At 39.0% G+C, this 17,070-nt stretch overlaps 1 protein-coding gene across 5 annotated transcripts in view; it reads right to left on the bottom strand.

Moving 5' to 3' along the window:
* The window catches only part of ACSL1 (acyl-CoA synthetase long chain family member 1), a 64,874-nt gene that overhangs the window by 10,056 nt on the left and 37,748 nt on the right, over positions 1-17,070 (bottom strand). For 4 of the 5 annotated variants that reach the window (XM_039882657.1, XM_039882658.1, XM_039882659.1 and 1 more), the window contains 9 exons: positions 16,944-17,008; positions 13,794-13,895; positions 11,526-11,625; positions 11,131-11,309; positions 8,219-8,251; positions 8,013-8,064; positions 7,423-7,496; positions 5,930-6,007; positions 746-880 (listed from right to left, as the gene is read on the bottom strand). In XM_039882657.1, coding sequence (XP_039738591.1) covers positions 746-880; positions 5,930-6,007; positions 7,423-7,496; positions 8,013-8,064; positions 8,219-8,251; positions 11,131-11,309; positions 11,526-11,625; positions 13,794-13,895; positions 16,944-17,008 — 818 coding nt within the window. Of the gene's footprint in view, positions 1-745; positions 881-5,783; positions 5,862-5,929; positions 6,008-7,422; positions 7,497-8,012; positions 8,065-8,218; positions 8,252-11,130; positions 11,310-11,525; positions 11,626-13,793; positions 13,896-16,943; positions 17,009-17,070 lie in introns of all 5 variants that reach the window. The other variant, XM_039882661.1, reaches the window with a different exon arrangement.

Below are 17,070 nucleotides of genomic sequence, written 5' to 3' on the forward strand. Positions count from 1 at the left end.
CTTTAAATGGGTGAATTTTATGGAATGTGAATCATATCTCAATGGAGCTGTTTTTAAAAGTTTTTTTTTAAAAAAAAAAAACCACACAAAAAATGAGTAGGTTCTTATAGATGACAGAAGACACGCATTGAAATAAAAAGTATTAAAGTTGCCCAGTCCAAATTCATTTTGGAGACTGCACATGCCACGTGCTGATCTGGCCCTGGCTGTGTGGCTCATGCTATAATGGCCCACATGCTATAAAGGCCAGCCAAGGGGCTGGCCTTCTCTCAGTCTCTGGTTTGGCTTAGTCAATTCTCTCAAGGTGGCTAAGAAACATTACATGTGCATGGAACTTTACAATTTATAAAACAATTTCATAGTTACGTAGTTACATAATTTTCATGTGATACAATTAGTAACTTTGTGAGACAGAAAGCAGGGGGAAGAGATAACAATCTGTAGCATAGATGAGAAAACAGAGGCTCAAAGATTTATTATAAAAATAAAGCGACCTCCCACCTTATACCTTGAGCTTTGAGCTTTCCAGCTTACAACTGTATTCACAAGTGTTTTCTCTTATAATCCTTAAAAACAACTCTGGGAGGTCAATGTTTTCTGGTTTTACAGATGAGTAAACTGCAGTTCCATGAGGCTGAGGGGATTGTCCATGGTCACACAGAAGTACCTGGCTGAACCTGATTCAAACCCAAGTTTCAGACTCAAGGTCTAGCGCTCTCTTCCCCATTCTGCACTTGAAACTTACTCGGTCAAACATCCGGTTCAGCAGTCTTGGCACCACAGGAAAGACAGTGGGTTGAAGCACCTTGAGATCATCCATAAGCAGCCTGATATCTCCTTGGAAAAATCCTATTTTAGCTCCATGACAGAGCATCACACACTAGAGCGGTAAACAGAAATAATCAACATTTTATCTTTGCAGCAGGGATTATACAAAACACACAGAGACACATAAGGCTTTGGTCTTAGTATTTCAGAGAAGTTTCCAGAAATCTTAACGTTCCTAAACATAGGTAGCTTTTTAAAAAATGTTCTTGCATCTTTCAGTCATTGTACAACATGGAAATGTGGTATCTCTCATGATCATCCTGAAAATGAAGGCTCTAGCAAGACACCAATGTATGTTGTTTTTTAATAAATTTTTTATTTTTCAAATAAATTTTTTTTCAATTACAGTTGGCACACAATATTATATTAGTTTCAGGTGTAAAACATAGTGATTAGACATTTATATAACTTACAAAGTGATGACCACGACAAAAATAGTACCCATCTGATACCATACATTGTTATTACAATATTATTGACTATATTCCTTATGCTATACTTCACATTCCCGTGACTATTTTGCAACTACCAATTTGCACTTCCTGATCCCTTTCCCTTTTCCACCCATCCCTCCTATCCCTCTCCCATCTGGTAACTATCAAAATGTTCTCTGTGTCTATGATTCTGTTTTGTTTGTTCTTTAGATTTCACACGTAAGTGCAAACATATGGCATTTGTATTTCTCTGTCTGACTTACTCCACTCAGCACAATACCCTCTAGGTCCAGCCATGTTTTTGCAGGTGGCAAGATTTCATTCTTTATTTATTTATTTATTTTTTTGTGGCTGAGTAATATTCCATTGTATATATGTACCACCTCTTCTTTATCCATTCTTCCACTGATGGACACCCAGATGCCTCCATATCACAGCTGTTGTAATGTTGCAATGAACATACGGATGTCCCTTTAAAGTAGTATTTTGGGTTTCTTCAGATAAACATCCAGAAGTGGGATTTCTGGGTCCTTCTTTGTCTTTTGTTATAGCCTTTGTTTTAAAGACTATCTTGTCTGGTATAAGTATTCTACCCTAGGTATTTTATTTTCATTTCCATATGCATGAAATATCTTTTTCCATCCCTTTACTTTCAGTGTGTGTGTGTATCTTTCGATCTGAAGTGAATCTCTTGTAGACAGCATGCGTAAGGGTCTTGTTTACTTATCCATTCAGCCACCCTATCTTTTGATTGGCTCATTTAATCCATTTGCATTTAAAATAATAAATGATATGTAGTTATTGCCAATTTATTCATATATATATATATACACTTCATATATATATTTCATATATATATACTTCATATATTTCACATAAATATACTTCATATATATATTTTTCACATAAATATACTTCATATATATATACACATATATATATATGTGTGTGTATATATACATATATATTTTTTTCCTTCTTCTTAAAAAAGTCCCTGTAACATTTCTTCTAATACTGGTTTGGTGTTAATGAACTCCTTTAGCTTTTTCTTGTCTGGAAAGCTATTTATCTGTCTTTCAATTCTAAATGACAGCTTTGCTGGGTAGATTAATCTTGCTCGTAGGTGCTTGCTTTTCATCACTTTGAATATTTCAACCAATCCCTTCTGTCTTGCAAAGTTTCTGTCGAGAAATCAACTAACAGTCTTATGAGAGCTCCTTTGTAGGTCACTAACTGCTTTTCTCTTGCTGCTTTTAAGATTCTTTCTTTAACATTTGGCATTTTAATTAGATGTGTTTTGGTGTGGGCCTCTTTGGGTTTATCTTGTTTGGGACTCTCTGCACTTCATGGGCGTGTATGTCTATTTCTTCAGCAAGATAGGAAGTTTTCCATCATTATTTCTTCAAATAGGTTTTTAATTCCTTTCTCTCATCTTCTGGTACACCTAGGATGTGAATGTTGGTACACTGATGTCCCAAAGGCCCCTTAAACTATCCTAACTTTTTTGGATTCTTTTTTTCCATTTGCTGTTCTGATTGGGTGTTTTCTACCTTACCTTCTAAATCACTGATTCGACCTTCTGCTTCATCTAATCTACTATTGATTCCCTCTAATGTAGTCCTCATTTCAGTTACTGTATTCTTTATTTCTGACGAGTTCTTTTTTGTGTTTTCCATCTCCTTGTTAAAGTTCTCATTGAGTTCATGTACTCTATCCCAAAGTTCATTGAGTATCCTTATAACCAGTGTTTTGAAATCTGCATATGGTAGATTGTCTGCCTCCATTTTGTTTAGTTCTTTTTCTGGAGCTTTGTTCTTTCATTTGGGGCATGTTTCTTTGTCTCATTTTGGCTGCCTCCCTGTGTTTGTTTCTATGCATTATGTAAAGTTGCTATGTCTCAGTAGAGTGGCCTTATGTAGTAGATGTCCCATGAAGCCCAGTGGTGCAGTCTTCCCGGGTTACCTGAGCCAAGTGCTCCAGGTGTGTCCCTTTATTTGAGTTGTGTGTGCCCACCTATTGTAGTTGAGCTTTGGTTGCTGTCTGCACATCAACGGGAAAGACTGCCCCTTAGGCTGATTGGTTTAAGGACTGGTCATGAGGGGCTCACCTTATAGAGTAGGGTTCACTTTAGTGGTGCTCTGGTGCCTGGCTAGTTTGCCCTTTGGGTGTGTCATCCTCAAATGTATTCCTGGGTGGTACTCTGGCCAATGGTCGTGCTGGCCCTAGGGCCTTCTGGGAGAGGACCCACCATAGGCCAAGTTCAGCCTTCAGCCGCAGCCTGTATACTGCCTAGGGCCACCTAGCAAGAGTCACCAAGCAATCTGCAGATGGCTACCACCCATGTGGGCTTAGAGGAGCCTTGAGAGGCCAAGCAAGAAGCCGAGGCCGCCTGCTGTTAGTGATGGGTTTGGGACTGCTCAGCAGGAAGTATGGGGCATGCCAAGGCCAGATGCTACTTATTTAGATTTTGTGAACCTTTGAGAGATTTTAAGGAAGTCTGCAGCATGAGTCAAGACAGGCCATTTGTATGGAAAAGCCCCTGGAGGCAGCATGGGTGGGCCCGCAAGATGGGAGGGGTGGGGTCTCAGGGAATCACTTGGTTGGGTGAATGGTATTAGCCAGGTTGATGGAGACTCAGATATGGCAGCTGCCTACATCTGCATGCTGGGAGGCTGAAAGGTTCAACAAATGAACAGTAGAATCTGCCAGCACTTCTGTCTGGGAGAAAGCTGCCTCTCCAACCCTTGCCCTGAAGGCAGACAATTCAGTTCCTCCCTATATGTCCCTGGCACTTTTTGAGCAGCTGCCCCAGAGCTGGAGCTCAGAGCAAGCAAGTCCATCAGTGAGTAAGTCCCTGTGTGGGCCTTTAAGAGGAATGTCTGTAACTCTCACAGCTTTGTCTCACTCAGCCACAATTTCCACCGGTTTTCACAGCCAGAGGTTGTGGGGACTTCTCTTCCTAGAACACTGAGCTGGAAATCCCAGTGTGGGGTCAGGAGCCCCCAGTCCTCCTGGGGGACTTCTGCAGCCACGATAACCCTCCCAATTCTCAACCACCACACGCAGTTGTGAGACCAGCACATTTTGCGTCTCCGCCCCTCCTGCAAGTCTTAAAGTGGCCTCTTATGTATGTCCCCAGTTGTAGGACTTTTGTTCAGCCAGACCTCAGGCGACTCCCAGTGATGGCTGTTCTGTAGTTTAGTTGTAATTCTGATGTGGTCATGAGAGGAGGCAAGCACAGTGTCTACCTACTATGCCATCTTGACCAGAAGTCCAGTGTATGTTGGTTTTGATGATGATCATAGAGGTTCTGCTATTTTAGCTTCATAATAAATAATCTGTTGACTGAATGACATGGTATTCTATAATGCAATATTTTTAGTCTTTCCGAAACTTTAAGTCTAATTTATTCTAAAAACGAAAACTTAGCTACTTACCTACAGTCCAAGCTTATTAAAGTCTCATCTTCTTTTATTCGAATCTAAAAATTTCTAAAAAGCCACTGAATATGTTGCAGTTGGGACACTAGGACATCTAATACCAGTGTGGCTTGTCATTTAACTATAATCTTTTGCATGTTTTTCTGTCAGATGCAAATGTAATGGCAAGCCACATGCATTTGGCAAGTAGTCTGCCTCTTTTAAATTTTAAAAACAGAGGTTCAAAAGATGATGTGACAGAAGTACAAACAGTCTCAGGCTTGAAAGCAGAAACCACTAGAAAGATACACTGCAGTTCATTGTTTAAAAATTAAAGCTTGAGAGGTTTTGTCCAGTGTGCCCTACCTTCCAGGAACACTTCTAAAACTATAGTCAGGTACATGTGGTCCATTATCAACTCATTTGAGATCACTGGATAAACTCACAAGATCTCCTGAGGTGTGCAGGAAGCAGAAGTAACAGCTGGAAGATGGGATCTAATGATCCTTGATCCTTTAGGGGTAAGTAATTCCTATAGTGCAGCAAGCAGCCAATCAAAGGGTGGATTCTCTGTTGGTCACCTCTGTGACATCTACTACAGGGCCTGGCATATGGCTGGTGCTTAATAAATATTTGCTAAATGAATGAATGGTGCCCATTGTTTTTTCTATAAATATATAATCCAAAATTGTCCAAGAAAGAAAAAAGTTGGTTCTTGACTGGTTTTTAAACTAGTCACACAATTGTGTACAGGGAGCCCAGGCAAGATCATCCTGCTTTTCCCAGGTCACTTAGAATTTTGGTGAAAAAAACTAATCTTAAAGTAACTTGTATATTATGAACAAGCACAATCAAAAATTGAGACGTCTCACAGAGCGGATGTCTCACAATACATAGAACTGTATTCATAAAAATTCTACTTTTACAGTTAATCTTTCTGGAATCATGTCCACACTCATATCCTTCTAATTTTAAAATGAATGATTAAAGTTCAACTATCCAGACCCAGAAAATTATAATCTTTTAAATAATTAGTGCCATTTCTAAAATGGGGCTCAGCAAAGATTAAATTCAGGGATAACAGTGTACACATCAAACTTACCTTCATCACCTGTTCATACATGTGTGTAAATGGTAAAAATGAAATGTGTAAGTAACTGGCATTCAGGCCAAGTACTTTCTGTAAAACACAATGACTTAGTAGAACACAAACAAACAAGCAAGCAAGAAAAACCTCAATTGTCTTACCTCGACAATTCTCTCAAACATATGAGCAAGAGGCAAGAAAGAGATCAAGGTATCATCTGGAGAAGGATTGACAGTATTCTGTAAGCAAAGACACCAGAACGGCAGAAAAGCATTATGATTTCCAATAAGTTTCCAATATATTTCAGAGCATATAACCCCTTAACACTAAGGAGAAATAGCTTTTGCTAACGGTCTGCAACTACTTCTCACCAAAGAATGAAATGAAAAGCAATACTTAAATTATTCAAAGAGTAGAGGTCATTTCTAATGACAAAGTAAATCTACTCAAGACTTTGGTCAAAATAAAAATTTGCACAAATGTTAAGGGATCATGTGCTCTAAACATTTAGTATTTCAAAGTTATAGTACCCTGCTAACCAGGAACCCTAATTCTACCTAAAGATAAGAAATAATCCAATACAATGTAAGATAGCATATTATGTTATAGAAATGTAAGATCCAATTCAACATAAGATAGCATTTTACGCTGTAATGGAAAAAAGGGAGAGAAGATAAGAGAAATTAGATTTCCAAGTTCCTCTTATTTACAGTATGAGTGCATCTTGAGTATTTTAGTTTGTTCAACATAACAGCTCCCCAAGTTCATATGCTGAAGCCCTAACCCAATGTGACTGTATTTGGAGATAGGGCCTTTGGCGAGGTGATTGAGGTTAAATGAGGTCATCAGGGTGGGACCCTGATCCAGTTGGGCTGGTGTCCTTGTAAGAGGAGGAAAAGATACCAGAGACCTCTCTCTTATTCTCCTTGTGCACACAGACGAAAGGTCATGTGAGGCACAGTGAGAAGGTGACAGTCTACAAGCCAAGCATAGAGCCCTCAACAGTAACCAAATATGCCAGCACTTTGATCATGAATTTCTTGCCTCCAGAACTCTGAGAAAATAAATGTCTGGTGTTTAAGCCACTCAGTCTGTGCTATTTTGTTATGGCAGTCCAAGCAGACTAAGACACTTGGATAGCAAACTTTGAGATTACAGGAAGTCAACTGAAATTCGAGGCTTTAATCTTTTTCATAAAATGGAAGTCCAATTGACCAAAACAAATAATAACGATTATAATAATAAATAATAATAATAATTCAAAAACTTCCAGCAGCACTTAACATTTCATTGTTAACTTAAAGAAATTATTTTTACCACACTGGAATAGTAGATAAAAAAGGAGAGTCATTTCTCCTCTGCCCTTTCCTGGAAAGATTTATAAGGTAATATCCAAATGAAATTTTACTGTATAAAAGTCGTAATAAATTCTGTCAATTCACTTAATGGTCACAAGCAGGACTTAGAGATTAGGTCCACAATGAAAACTATTTGAGTAAACTGCTTATAAAGTTCAGACTGTATCTATATTTCAGAGAGTGTTTCAAATATAGCATTGGCTTGACATGGTGGGGCTGCCTTTACCACTTTCATTCCTGAAGCCTAATATCAACCAATGACTATGAAGAAAGATGACAACATCCCAAAAGTTTACCTCTGTCATTTTCACAAAAGCTGAACAGTCGCTCACTAAATTTCGATGTGTGATCATTGCTCCTTTGGGGTTGCCTGAGGAACACATATGAGCAGAATGAAGTTAGAAAACAGAAACTCCATCCAAGAATGACAAAAATTAAGGAAGCCCAGAAACTCTGTATAATTAAGGCCTCAAATGCCTCTATTGTTAGGTACATGCAGGAAAGCCAAACGTTGAGTAACATTAAATTCCTGAGCAATCTGAAATCCTTTAAATGAAAGTTATTATCATAAAGGATCTTTGTTAATATGGGCAAGTTTTAGAGGGTATGTGACAATAAGAAAAGAAAAACCAGGGATTTTCCTATTTCTGTAAGTCATTGAAACAATCTGCCTCAGGAAAATGGATTAAGTGTAGCCTTCAATAAATGTTTGAGGAGATATATGGCACTCTTCAGATTCTGAGAATGTCTTATAAGACAGTGCTTGAATCACTTCTGTTTCTCCTGCTTTCAGTCCTTTTATAGTCCAAGTAAGTCATCCCAAAAACGGGACAAGGAGTATATACTTCCAGATACCACGCAGAAGTACTTCTATTGCAAAACTTACCTGTAGTTCCACTTGTGAAACAAATTACTGCAAGATCTTCAGGTGCTGGAGGCTATGGCATATTAAAAAAGGGGTGGTGAGGGGTGGAGAACAGCATAAATCAGAATAGAAAAGCGTAAACCATAAGACATTTCCCAAGATTTCTACTATTCTCCAAGATGATTAGATACTGGAAACTACACACAGGGCTGTGGCAGGATACTTACCTTGGGCTTTCGTCTGTTGGCTCTTCCCAGGTCCTTAATTAGAAAAGAAAAAAATCTTAAATGGAAACATTTTCTAAATGTAAAGAACAAGGTCACGTCAAGTCATTTCAAGCTGACTTTACTATGGGATTCACTGACAGCTGGCTCAAAGACAGCATAACTTTCCAAAAAATAAACTACGGCAACTTAACCTGAACCAAAAAAAAAAAATTTATCCATTGCTCTAAGAAGCCTTTTTCCAGTTGTCTCCCTTTTACACAACTATATAAATGGTATTAGGACTAGCCTTTGAAATAAATAGGATTTACTCAAATCGATATATTTCTTGTCCCCACTTCCGCTTCCTATTATGACCTTTAACAAAGCCTAGCTCTTAACCATCATCAAAGAACTGCAGATGCCGGGCACCTTCCCCAAATCAGAGCACAGCACGATAAACAATCAGCCAGTTCTGCATAACTAATACCTTCAACATGGAGAGAAAAATCAGTCTCCACCAGATTTAAATGCTAGCCATTTTAGAGGCTCAAATATCTGTATGCCCCACATGGGGCAGAGAAAGGATTTGGACACCTCCAATTATAAAACAGGCCATGACAGAAGATCTAAGGCCACTTCTGAATGCACATAAAGTTCTCAGCAGCTGGCTTCCACTTACTACCAAGGGTTCATTCTGATGTTGTTCAGTTTACTACAAGAAGGCATTCTCTGTGACCACTTCAATATCTATTAATTTTTAAATGAACTATGTTATTCTTTTCCTATTAAAATTTAACAGCTTGAGTGAGTATATAGAGTTAGCATGCCTAAAATTAAATGTTAATTAGATGGGTGTGCTCAGGGCTCAGTGAGTTTCTGTGCAACATAGTTTTAAACAGTTTTTCATCTTAATCACATTTTAAATTATTAAAAACAGGAATACTAATGTCCAAATTTTAAGTCAACTAAAAGCTAAAGCAATGAGAGTTCCACCAATTTTTTTCAAAATAATCTTTATCAGATCTAAACTCCCACTTATCTATTCAAAATTCTTACATAACTTCCTGAGATCTCTAATTCTTCAAAAATTGATGTTAAATAAAATAAAGCAATAGTAATATGCAATTTAGCTTTCAATTTATTGGGAACAACATTATCCAAATTAGTGGACTATTTGCCAAGAAAGTTTCACTGACTGAAACACGTCTTATATCATCATTTAGAAAAAAGGAAAGCCATCATAAAAATAAAAATTTGCTATCTTAAGGTTCCAAATGCCAAAAGAAAAACATAAACAGAAGAAAAACTGAAATCCAGTTAGTGATTAGCATGCTGCAGTATTTAAGGGTGATAAAATCTGCAACCTACTGAAAATGCATTCAATAAAAGATAGACTAATGAATGGAAGGATAGAGTGATGGATTAACATGTGATAAAGCAAATATATTAAAATGTTAATTGTAGATACTTGGTGGGGATATGTGGTCTATTGTATAATTCTTTCAACTTGTTTGTATGTTTAAAATTTTTCATAATAAAATATTGGGAAAAATGTAAAAATTCCAAACACCAATGTTTCTATTTTTGATCCTATAAAAATATACATTAATATAAACTTGATCATATGATCAACCATAAAGTGAATTTTAAAGGTTTCTTAAAAACTTAGTCTTTGCTTACAACATTAAAAATAGATATATAAATCACATCACACAGGTAAGTGTAATGTCTTACAAAGATTTTAATATAAACTTTACAATCTTCAGTCATTTATCTAAATTGTTTAATCTTAAAATTACTTCTTTATCATATAGTGGTCAAAAAAGACAAAAAACTTTCTATGTGTGTGGTGGGTGGGTAGGGAGAAGGAGGAAAGATGGAGAAAAAGATTACGTTATTGTGAAAGGGGATCACGAGTGAAAAAAAAAAGTGGGGAGGTGCTTGGTAAAAAGCTGGCTAAAAACCTAGTTTAACAATACAGCACATCCATTAACTCTTATGGACGCATGTTCTGCGCTACCATGTGTGCGTGCGTGTGTGCATGCGTGTGTGTGTGTGCGTGTGTATGGCAGAAGGCTCTGTCAGAACAAATAACAGTTTCTCTGTGACTACTAACCTCCCCAGGAAAGGTTTTATAAATCCTTATTTGTAGCCTCAAATTCTTTATAGAACCACCATAAATAAATTTTAAAAACCCTATTTATAACAATTCTAGGAAAACACTATTAACATTTTCAGAAAGAGAATGACTTAATCTATTTAGCCTATTACTTCCTATGATGCGTACGTAACCAGATCGTCCTCCTGCCAGCAACTTAAGATTGAACTCTAATCCAAGGCCAATGGGAAAAAGCAGCCTCTTAGATGAGATAATGTCAAACAACCAATTTAAATATGGACCACACTCATTTTCCTAGAATGATTACCTTTAAAGTTGTGATAAATGTGAATCTGAAGAAATTTAATATGAAAATAAACCAAACCAACATCTATGCTGGAAATTCACCAGGACTCTATAAATTAACCTGGGAAAAAGAATAAGGAGGCACATGTCTACACCTGGCTCCATTTTAGAGACAAATCAGTAAGTAAAAGGCATTAAGGCCCAAGGAAGACCCACAAACTTAAATCTCATCTGAATCTCAAATTCATATTTCCAGCATTTATTGACGTGGCTTGTCAGAGATCTAAAATAAATATGTGTGCACTGCAATTCCCTTTATGAGAGGACTTTCTGTAAGACGTGATGCATTAACTCTGGGCATCAATGTAGAATTTTTTCCAGTAATGAGACAGGAGTTTCTATTGTCTCTCTTTCACAGGATGCGAGACGACTGGCCAGAAGTGAATTGCATGGTTGCACTGGAGACCACGTTTCAGCCAAAATGACCTCCGGGAAACCCTCCAGAAGCGGGCGAGGCAAAAGGACTCACCTCCAGCGCCTTCATGCTGATGATTTCCACCCCACACTTCTTGCCCCGTTCCAAAAGATCACTGTCATAAGAGTCCATGAGTACTATGATTCTAAGGCCTGGAGTTAACTTATTTTCGACACCTTCTAATAACATGTTGGCCTTCCCTGGCTTGTCAACAAAAACCAGAGAGAGTTCAGCTGGAAATGAAGAGATACAGTGAGGAATTAGTTCTAGGATATGAAGAGTTTGACTGGATAATATCTGACACCAGATTACTTTAAGTATTACATTAAATAGAAAGATAGATAGACGTTTAAATATAAAATCGCTATCAAATCAAATATAAGCAAATGTAAAGTCACCGAATCTAACCAATAATGAGACCAATGTCCACCCAAAGACCACAGACGTACCTTTGTTGACTATGTAGGTAATTGCTTCGGTTCCAAAGGTATCATAAAGGGGAACGACCGCCATTGAAAAAGCAAAGCATCCCTGTTCAATGATGACCCACTAAACAGACAGTAAAGGTTGGGAAGAGAAAACGAGATGTCATCACAGAACCACTACAAGGATTTAAAGTGGAAATACCAGATATAGCAAAATTGACATTTGTATATCTACTACTATATGCCAGGCACCATGAAGGATGCATAATGAGAACACTTGTCCCCTTCTTGAGAGGGAAGTGCAATTTACCTGAAGAACTGAGGCAAACGTGAAAGGATAATTAACAATACAAGACAGTGACCTACTCAGAGCCCAGACCAGCTACCTTTGTGGGGGAGGTAACTGAGCTTGCCCTTTGCAAGAGCACAATTCGGACAGATGGAGAGAAAGGTAAGGCAACCCCAACAATGAGGGCTGCAGGGTCAAAAACAGGGAGGTCAGTAAGCAACGGGCTGGCATGGATGCCCCAGCAGGGAGTGGGGAAGAGCAAGGCTGGAGGTGGGCAGGAATGAGCCTGTGCTCTCATCCCCAGGCAATGCACAGCCACTGAGGGCTTCTGTGGGGTCTGAGGAAGATCATTCTGGCAGCAGTGTGCAGTAAGGCCTGGGACTAAAGGAAGGAGGGACACACTTGTCTAACAGGAAAATCATTCTGGCAAAATCTCCCCAGGAAAGGGATGAAGGAAGAAAGTGATAGAGGTCATTTGGCCTCCAAACTTGGCAGCCACATTAGCAACTGATCTACCTACAAGGCAAATGTGGCAAGATCCTCAAAGTCATCCGTTATCTTCAGCTGCAGTTCTTAACCCTCTGCAGAACTGACAGGACACAGATAAAGGCACAGCCGCCATGGGAAGGAAGCATAATCCGCTCACATTCACTTGGCCTGCAAGTGTTTTTCCTCCTTCCCCCGTCCCCTGGAAACCAATTTCAAGCTGCCAGCAGGGAGGGAAAGCCCAAGCTCCTTAGGCAGTTATATGTGACATATGTGAGCCTCTCTTGTACCGTATCCTGCCACTCCAAGCTCTCCCATGTTAAAATGCTTCATTCCTCAACATGGACATGCTGCTTGATGACAGCATTCCCTTGACTTCCCCACCTTCACTCCCATCAAGACTCCACTCAGCTGCCACCTCCAGGAAGTGCCCTTTGACTGAGCTCCCATACTCCTCTTGCCCTCTGTCCACGCTTGGCATGTTACAGAGAAAGCACCAGCTTATGGGGCTCTACACAGTACCTCACAAGGAGGATCCAAGTCACTGATGTACTTTGGTGCCTCGCACAGTGTCTGGCATATAGTAGGTGCTCGATAAATGTCTGTTGACTTGACTCATAATTATAGGAAGGAAACTACTCCTTGAAGAAATTTGTGCCCTAATTATAGACTCATTAGGTTCCACTAAAACAAAAATTCCAGGTATGCTCATTTGAATGGCTTTCACTTCAAATGAAAGAAACTAAATTTCATGAGCCTAGTCATGGTCCAGCTGCGGAAAATGCTGTTTTTCCCTTAACAGGACATAAAACTCTAAGAAGCTATTCTAATTTAAAAAACAGTCAGTAGCACAGGAATTGAACCAACATGACTTTTGGACATAACTAGACCTAAAAATCAATTTCTTCAAGCCAGGTACTTGAACTCTTCCAAGATGGCTATACTGTGAATTTATTCACTAATATTACAAGCAATACCCTTAAAAGAGCTTCTCATTTAAATTTCCTTTAATACAATGGTTTACAGAAGCACCATGCCTGGGCCTTGATAGCTAAGTAACAGACTGTGTCTAAATTAAGGCCAGCTCAAGATGAGGCACTTTCCCTGCTGTCTGTGGTATTTTAAACTCTGCAAACTGATCAGAAGGAAAACTCATACCTTTCAGAAGGAAAAGACGAGTTTGCTACTGACAACACTGTACCCCAGTTTCTCTGTACTTTATTAAGGCTACTTTTCGAATCACAGATGTCACCCGTAAATAGAAGATTTCTTTGTAAGGATTTTGTTTGGGGACCTGGTTTAATAATTTTTACAAATAATTTTTTTAAGTGATTTTTTTTTTTTAATCCACTTTAGGCTAAGCAGGTGCAACTTTCTAAGCAGTAACACAAAGCCATATCTCAGTAGAAAGCAGACCACAAAATCTGGTCTCAAGCAAAAGTAGGTGTGGACCCTGATTGGCTCTTCTATCTGAGAACTCGTAAAACCATGGACAGTCGGTGCCTAACAATTAATACCTCAGGTCTGTTTTGAGCAAAGATGCCAATGAACTGATCTGGGGAAGCCTTGAAGCCCTTCTGGATCAGCGCGGAGCCCACACACTCTGACATTTCCGCAACCTAAAATGGGAGGAAGACCAGGAAGAGTATCAGGCCCAACTTAAAGAACAAAGCTAACTGGGTGACAGCCAAGTCTAACGTCTCAGCCAGCAGGCAGCACTGCATGGAGAAGAACAGGTATTCCTTTAGTTACACATTTTTGTACAACACAAAGTTTTACTTACCAGAACTCACCCTTAAGAGAACTGATTACAAAATTCCTTCTGCAAAGCAATAGGAATTTTGCCAGGTCACAATTATATTATACTTCAGGGTTTCTTACCCAGTTCTATTTTATACTTTAGTTTTACAAAATCTTATAACATTATAAAAGTAATACAGGGACACAGGATTTTTATTTTTATTTTTTGTACTTATAAAGAGCAGTAAAGCAGCCAAAACTTGTCATTTGGTTAAACACAAAAGCAACAAGTTTTGGGGAGACTTTTAAAAAACATAAGAAACAAGTTCTTATCATTAGGCTGTCCAACTCCATTCTTTAAGTTATTCTTAAAATAATCTTAGAAGGAGGTTTTAAATTTTTTTAAAGCTATATATATCAAAATTATCCAGTCACAAAATTCTGTGGGACAAAAGACCAATGGCTGGGTGGTTAAGTACATGATGGTAAATCTCTGAGAAAATGCCATGCATCTAGTAAACATTACAATTATGAAATCCATATCAAGCTTAGAATATCTGTAACAATTTTAAGTAAAATAATTACAAAAATGCATACTATCATTACAACAAAGGAAAAATAGTGGATTTATAAAAATTAGGCAGGGCTCTATATACTTGTCCCCATATTTTCCCCATTCCTGCCCCAAAGTAACTAAAAAAAGCTTGTAAATCTGAGAATTTGGAATTATTTTCTTAATACTCTCAATTGAATTTTCAAGAGCACTTTTAATTCACAACCACACCAGCAGCAGATAAAGCCACACCTATCCCCATCCCCAAGCCCTGTTGGTTCTGGCACATGGTGTCATCCCCTACTCTGTTTATGGGAGTGAGAGCTGACACTGGTGAGGTGACAGCAAGCATATCATTAGGTATGCTTATTACCTACATACCCCATGCACTATTTTACAACTCTTGTTTGCATTTAAGGGATGGGAACCTGTGAAATGCCTGCAGTGGTTTGCAAAGCTTATTGGGAAAATATGCATGCATTTATATCTCTAGAAAGAGGGTCCATACTTTCTTCAAAATACCTCCAAGGGGATGCTAGCCTCTCAAAAGTCTGAATCATTGGGGTAGTGGAAGAAATGACCTAAATGTACAAATCCAAAGTTGGCTTCAGCTAAGTTTAGTTTATATCTTCACCAGTCTCTGACTAAAACATACAATATATAGATTACCACCTTCAGAAACCTCAGGGATTTTCAATCTGCTTTGAAAAACTCAATCTGAAATGGAGGTGTCTTCTCTCTCCCAGCTGACTCACAAGAGAATATGGGAATATGTTACCGTGCATAACTAACAGAAGTAATCCAGAAAGCACTTGGGAATTCTGTGAGGCCCGAAGACCATCATGCAATGTTATATGTCCAACACACATAAACTATTTTTACACCACATGCAAAAATGAAGGAATCTTGAAAACTACTATTCAGACACTACTTTTTGGCTCTGGTAAAGCAAAATAAGAACAGTGAAACTCCTCCAGTCACCTGAGCTACACAGCTCTTCACTCCTTCTACAAGAAGGGTATAGCTAGCTGTTTTGCCTCTTTGTGCCCTCTCTCACTTTTCGCTCGTGCACGCTCGCTCTCTCTCTCTCTCTCTGGACATTTTGGATGCTATATGTTTACCTTCAAGCTCTGAGCCAGTGTGGCACATACACTCTGGATAGACCTTCCAGCCCTGACATTAATTATAGAGAGGGAGAGAGAGGGGTGGGGAGGGAGAGAGAAAGGAAAAGAGGGAAAGAGTGAGGGAGGGGTGGGGCAGAGACAGACAGAGAGACCCAAGAAAGCCTTTTGCATTTTGCTGATTCTCAGATGAGGGAAGGGAAGAAAATGTGTGTTTTGGTCTAGAGAACGCATAGAACATTACTCCTGAGCTGCCTTTGTGGCTCCTAATGACAACTCCTTCACATACGCACCCCAGTACACACCAACTACTAAAAGCATGTCCACATGAAGCATGGAGGGAAGAAGTTCATTTGTATTCACAAATGTCACAGGATTACCTGCTCCTAGAGCAGGGAGCCATTTCCTGTACAGCTTGCTGGAGATAAAAGGAAGCGAAGCTGACACTCCTAGCTGCTCCTGCTGGTCCTCAGGCACTACTTGGACTGAGGAGAAGTATGGGAATGTAAATTTGTTGTAATCATGATAAAAATAAAAACAAACAGCAAGACCTTCCTGCTCAGGTACCTGCCACTCACAAACTACTACTTACACAGCTATAGCCACGGATCAGTTGGAACTGCAGAGTGACAAGAATAAAAACACCCACATTCCAGCTTCCTTTGTGTTTATAAAGAACACAGGTGTTGTCTCTGAATATCTGTGCTGCTCTCTATGGCGGCCTTGGGGTTAAATGTCACACCAGTCCTGAGTTGGTCATGATGCACTGAAGAGCCCTACACCTGATGGCAGAGACCTTACTTCCGGTCCTAGTTCTGCCACTAACCAGCTGGGACCTTGAGCCAAGTCCCATCCTTTCCTGGAGTGTGTTTTCCTCATTTACAAAATGAGAGGGTTACTCTACATTGGGGCTTTTAAATTTTTCTAGAACCTTTCAAGTCACAGAGGAATAATCTTATCGCCCCACAGCATCTGGGAGGAGTGTCACCGGTTTCAAGCATACTTCTAGTATTTTATCTTCGAAATGATAATATCCTCCACAACGCATTCACTTCATTTCCAAAATAAAGTGCTCTAAACTACCAGCTAAATTATTTAACTAGTTTTCCCAAAATCTTTGTGTCAGACTTCTCCATTTGCAGCACATACACTCTGTAGAGACTTTCTAGCCCTGACATTAATTACTGCTCCAAGAACTAACATACGTAAGCATTACAGCTTGCATGAGGCGTCCACAGAGCTAGAACACTCACCTGCTTGTATGAAAGCCATTCATAGGGTTGGTCTGGCTTCCGAGAGCCTAAACAAGGCCCATTATCTAAAGAAAGAAAAAAGGAAAGAAAAAACAAAGAATGGGTGCAACGTGCATTAATATTCCAA

The sequence above is a fragment of the Pteropus medius genome, unplaced genomic scaffold (genome assembly GCF_902729225.1).
Source record: "Pteropus medius unplaced genomic scaffold, Ma_sr-lr_union100, whole genome shotgun sequence".
NCBI lineage: Eukaryota > Metazoa > Chordata > Mammalia > Chiroptera > Pteropodidae > Pteropus > Pteropus medius.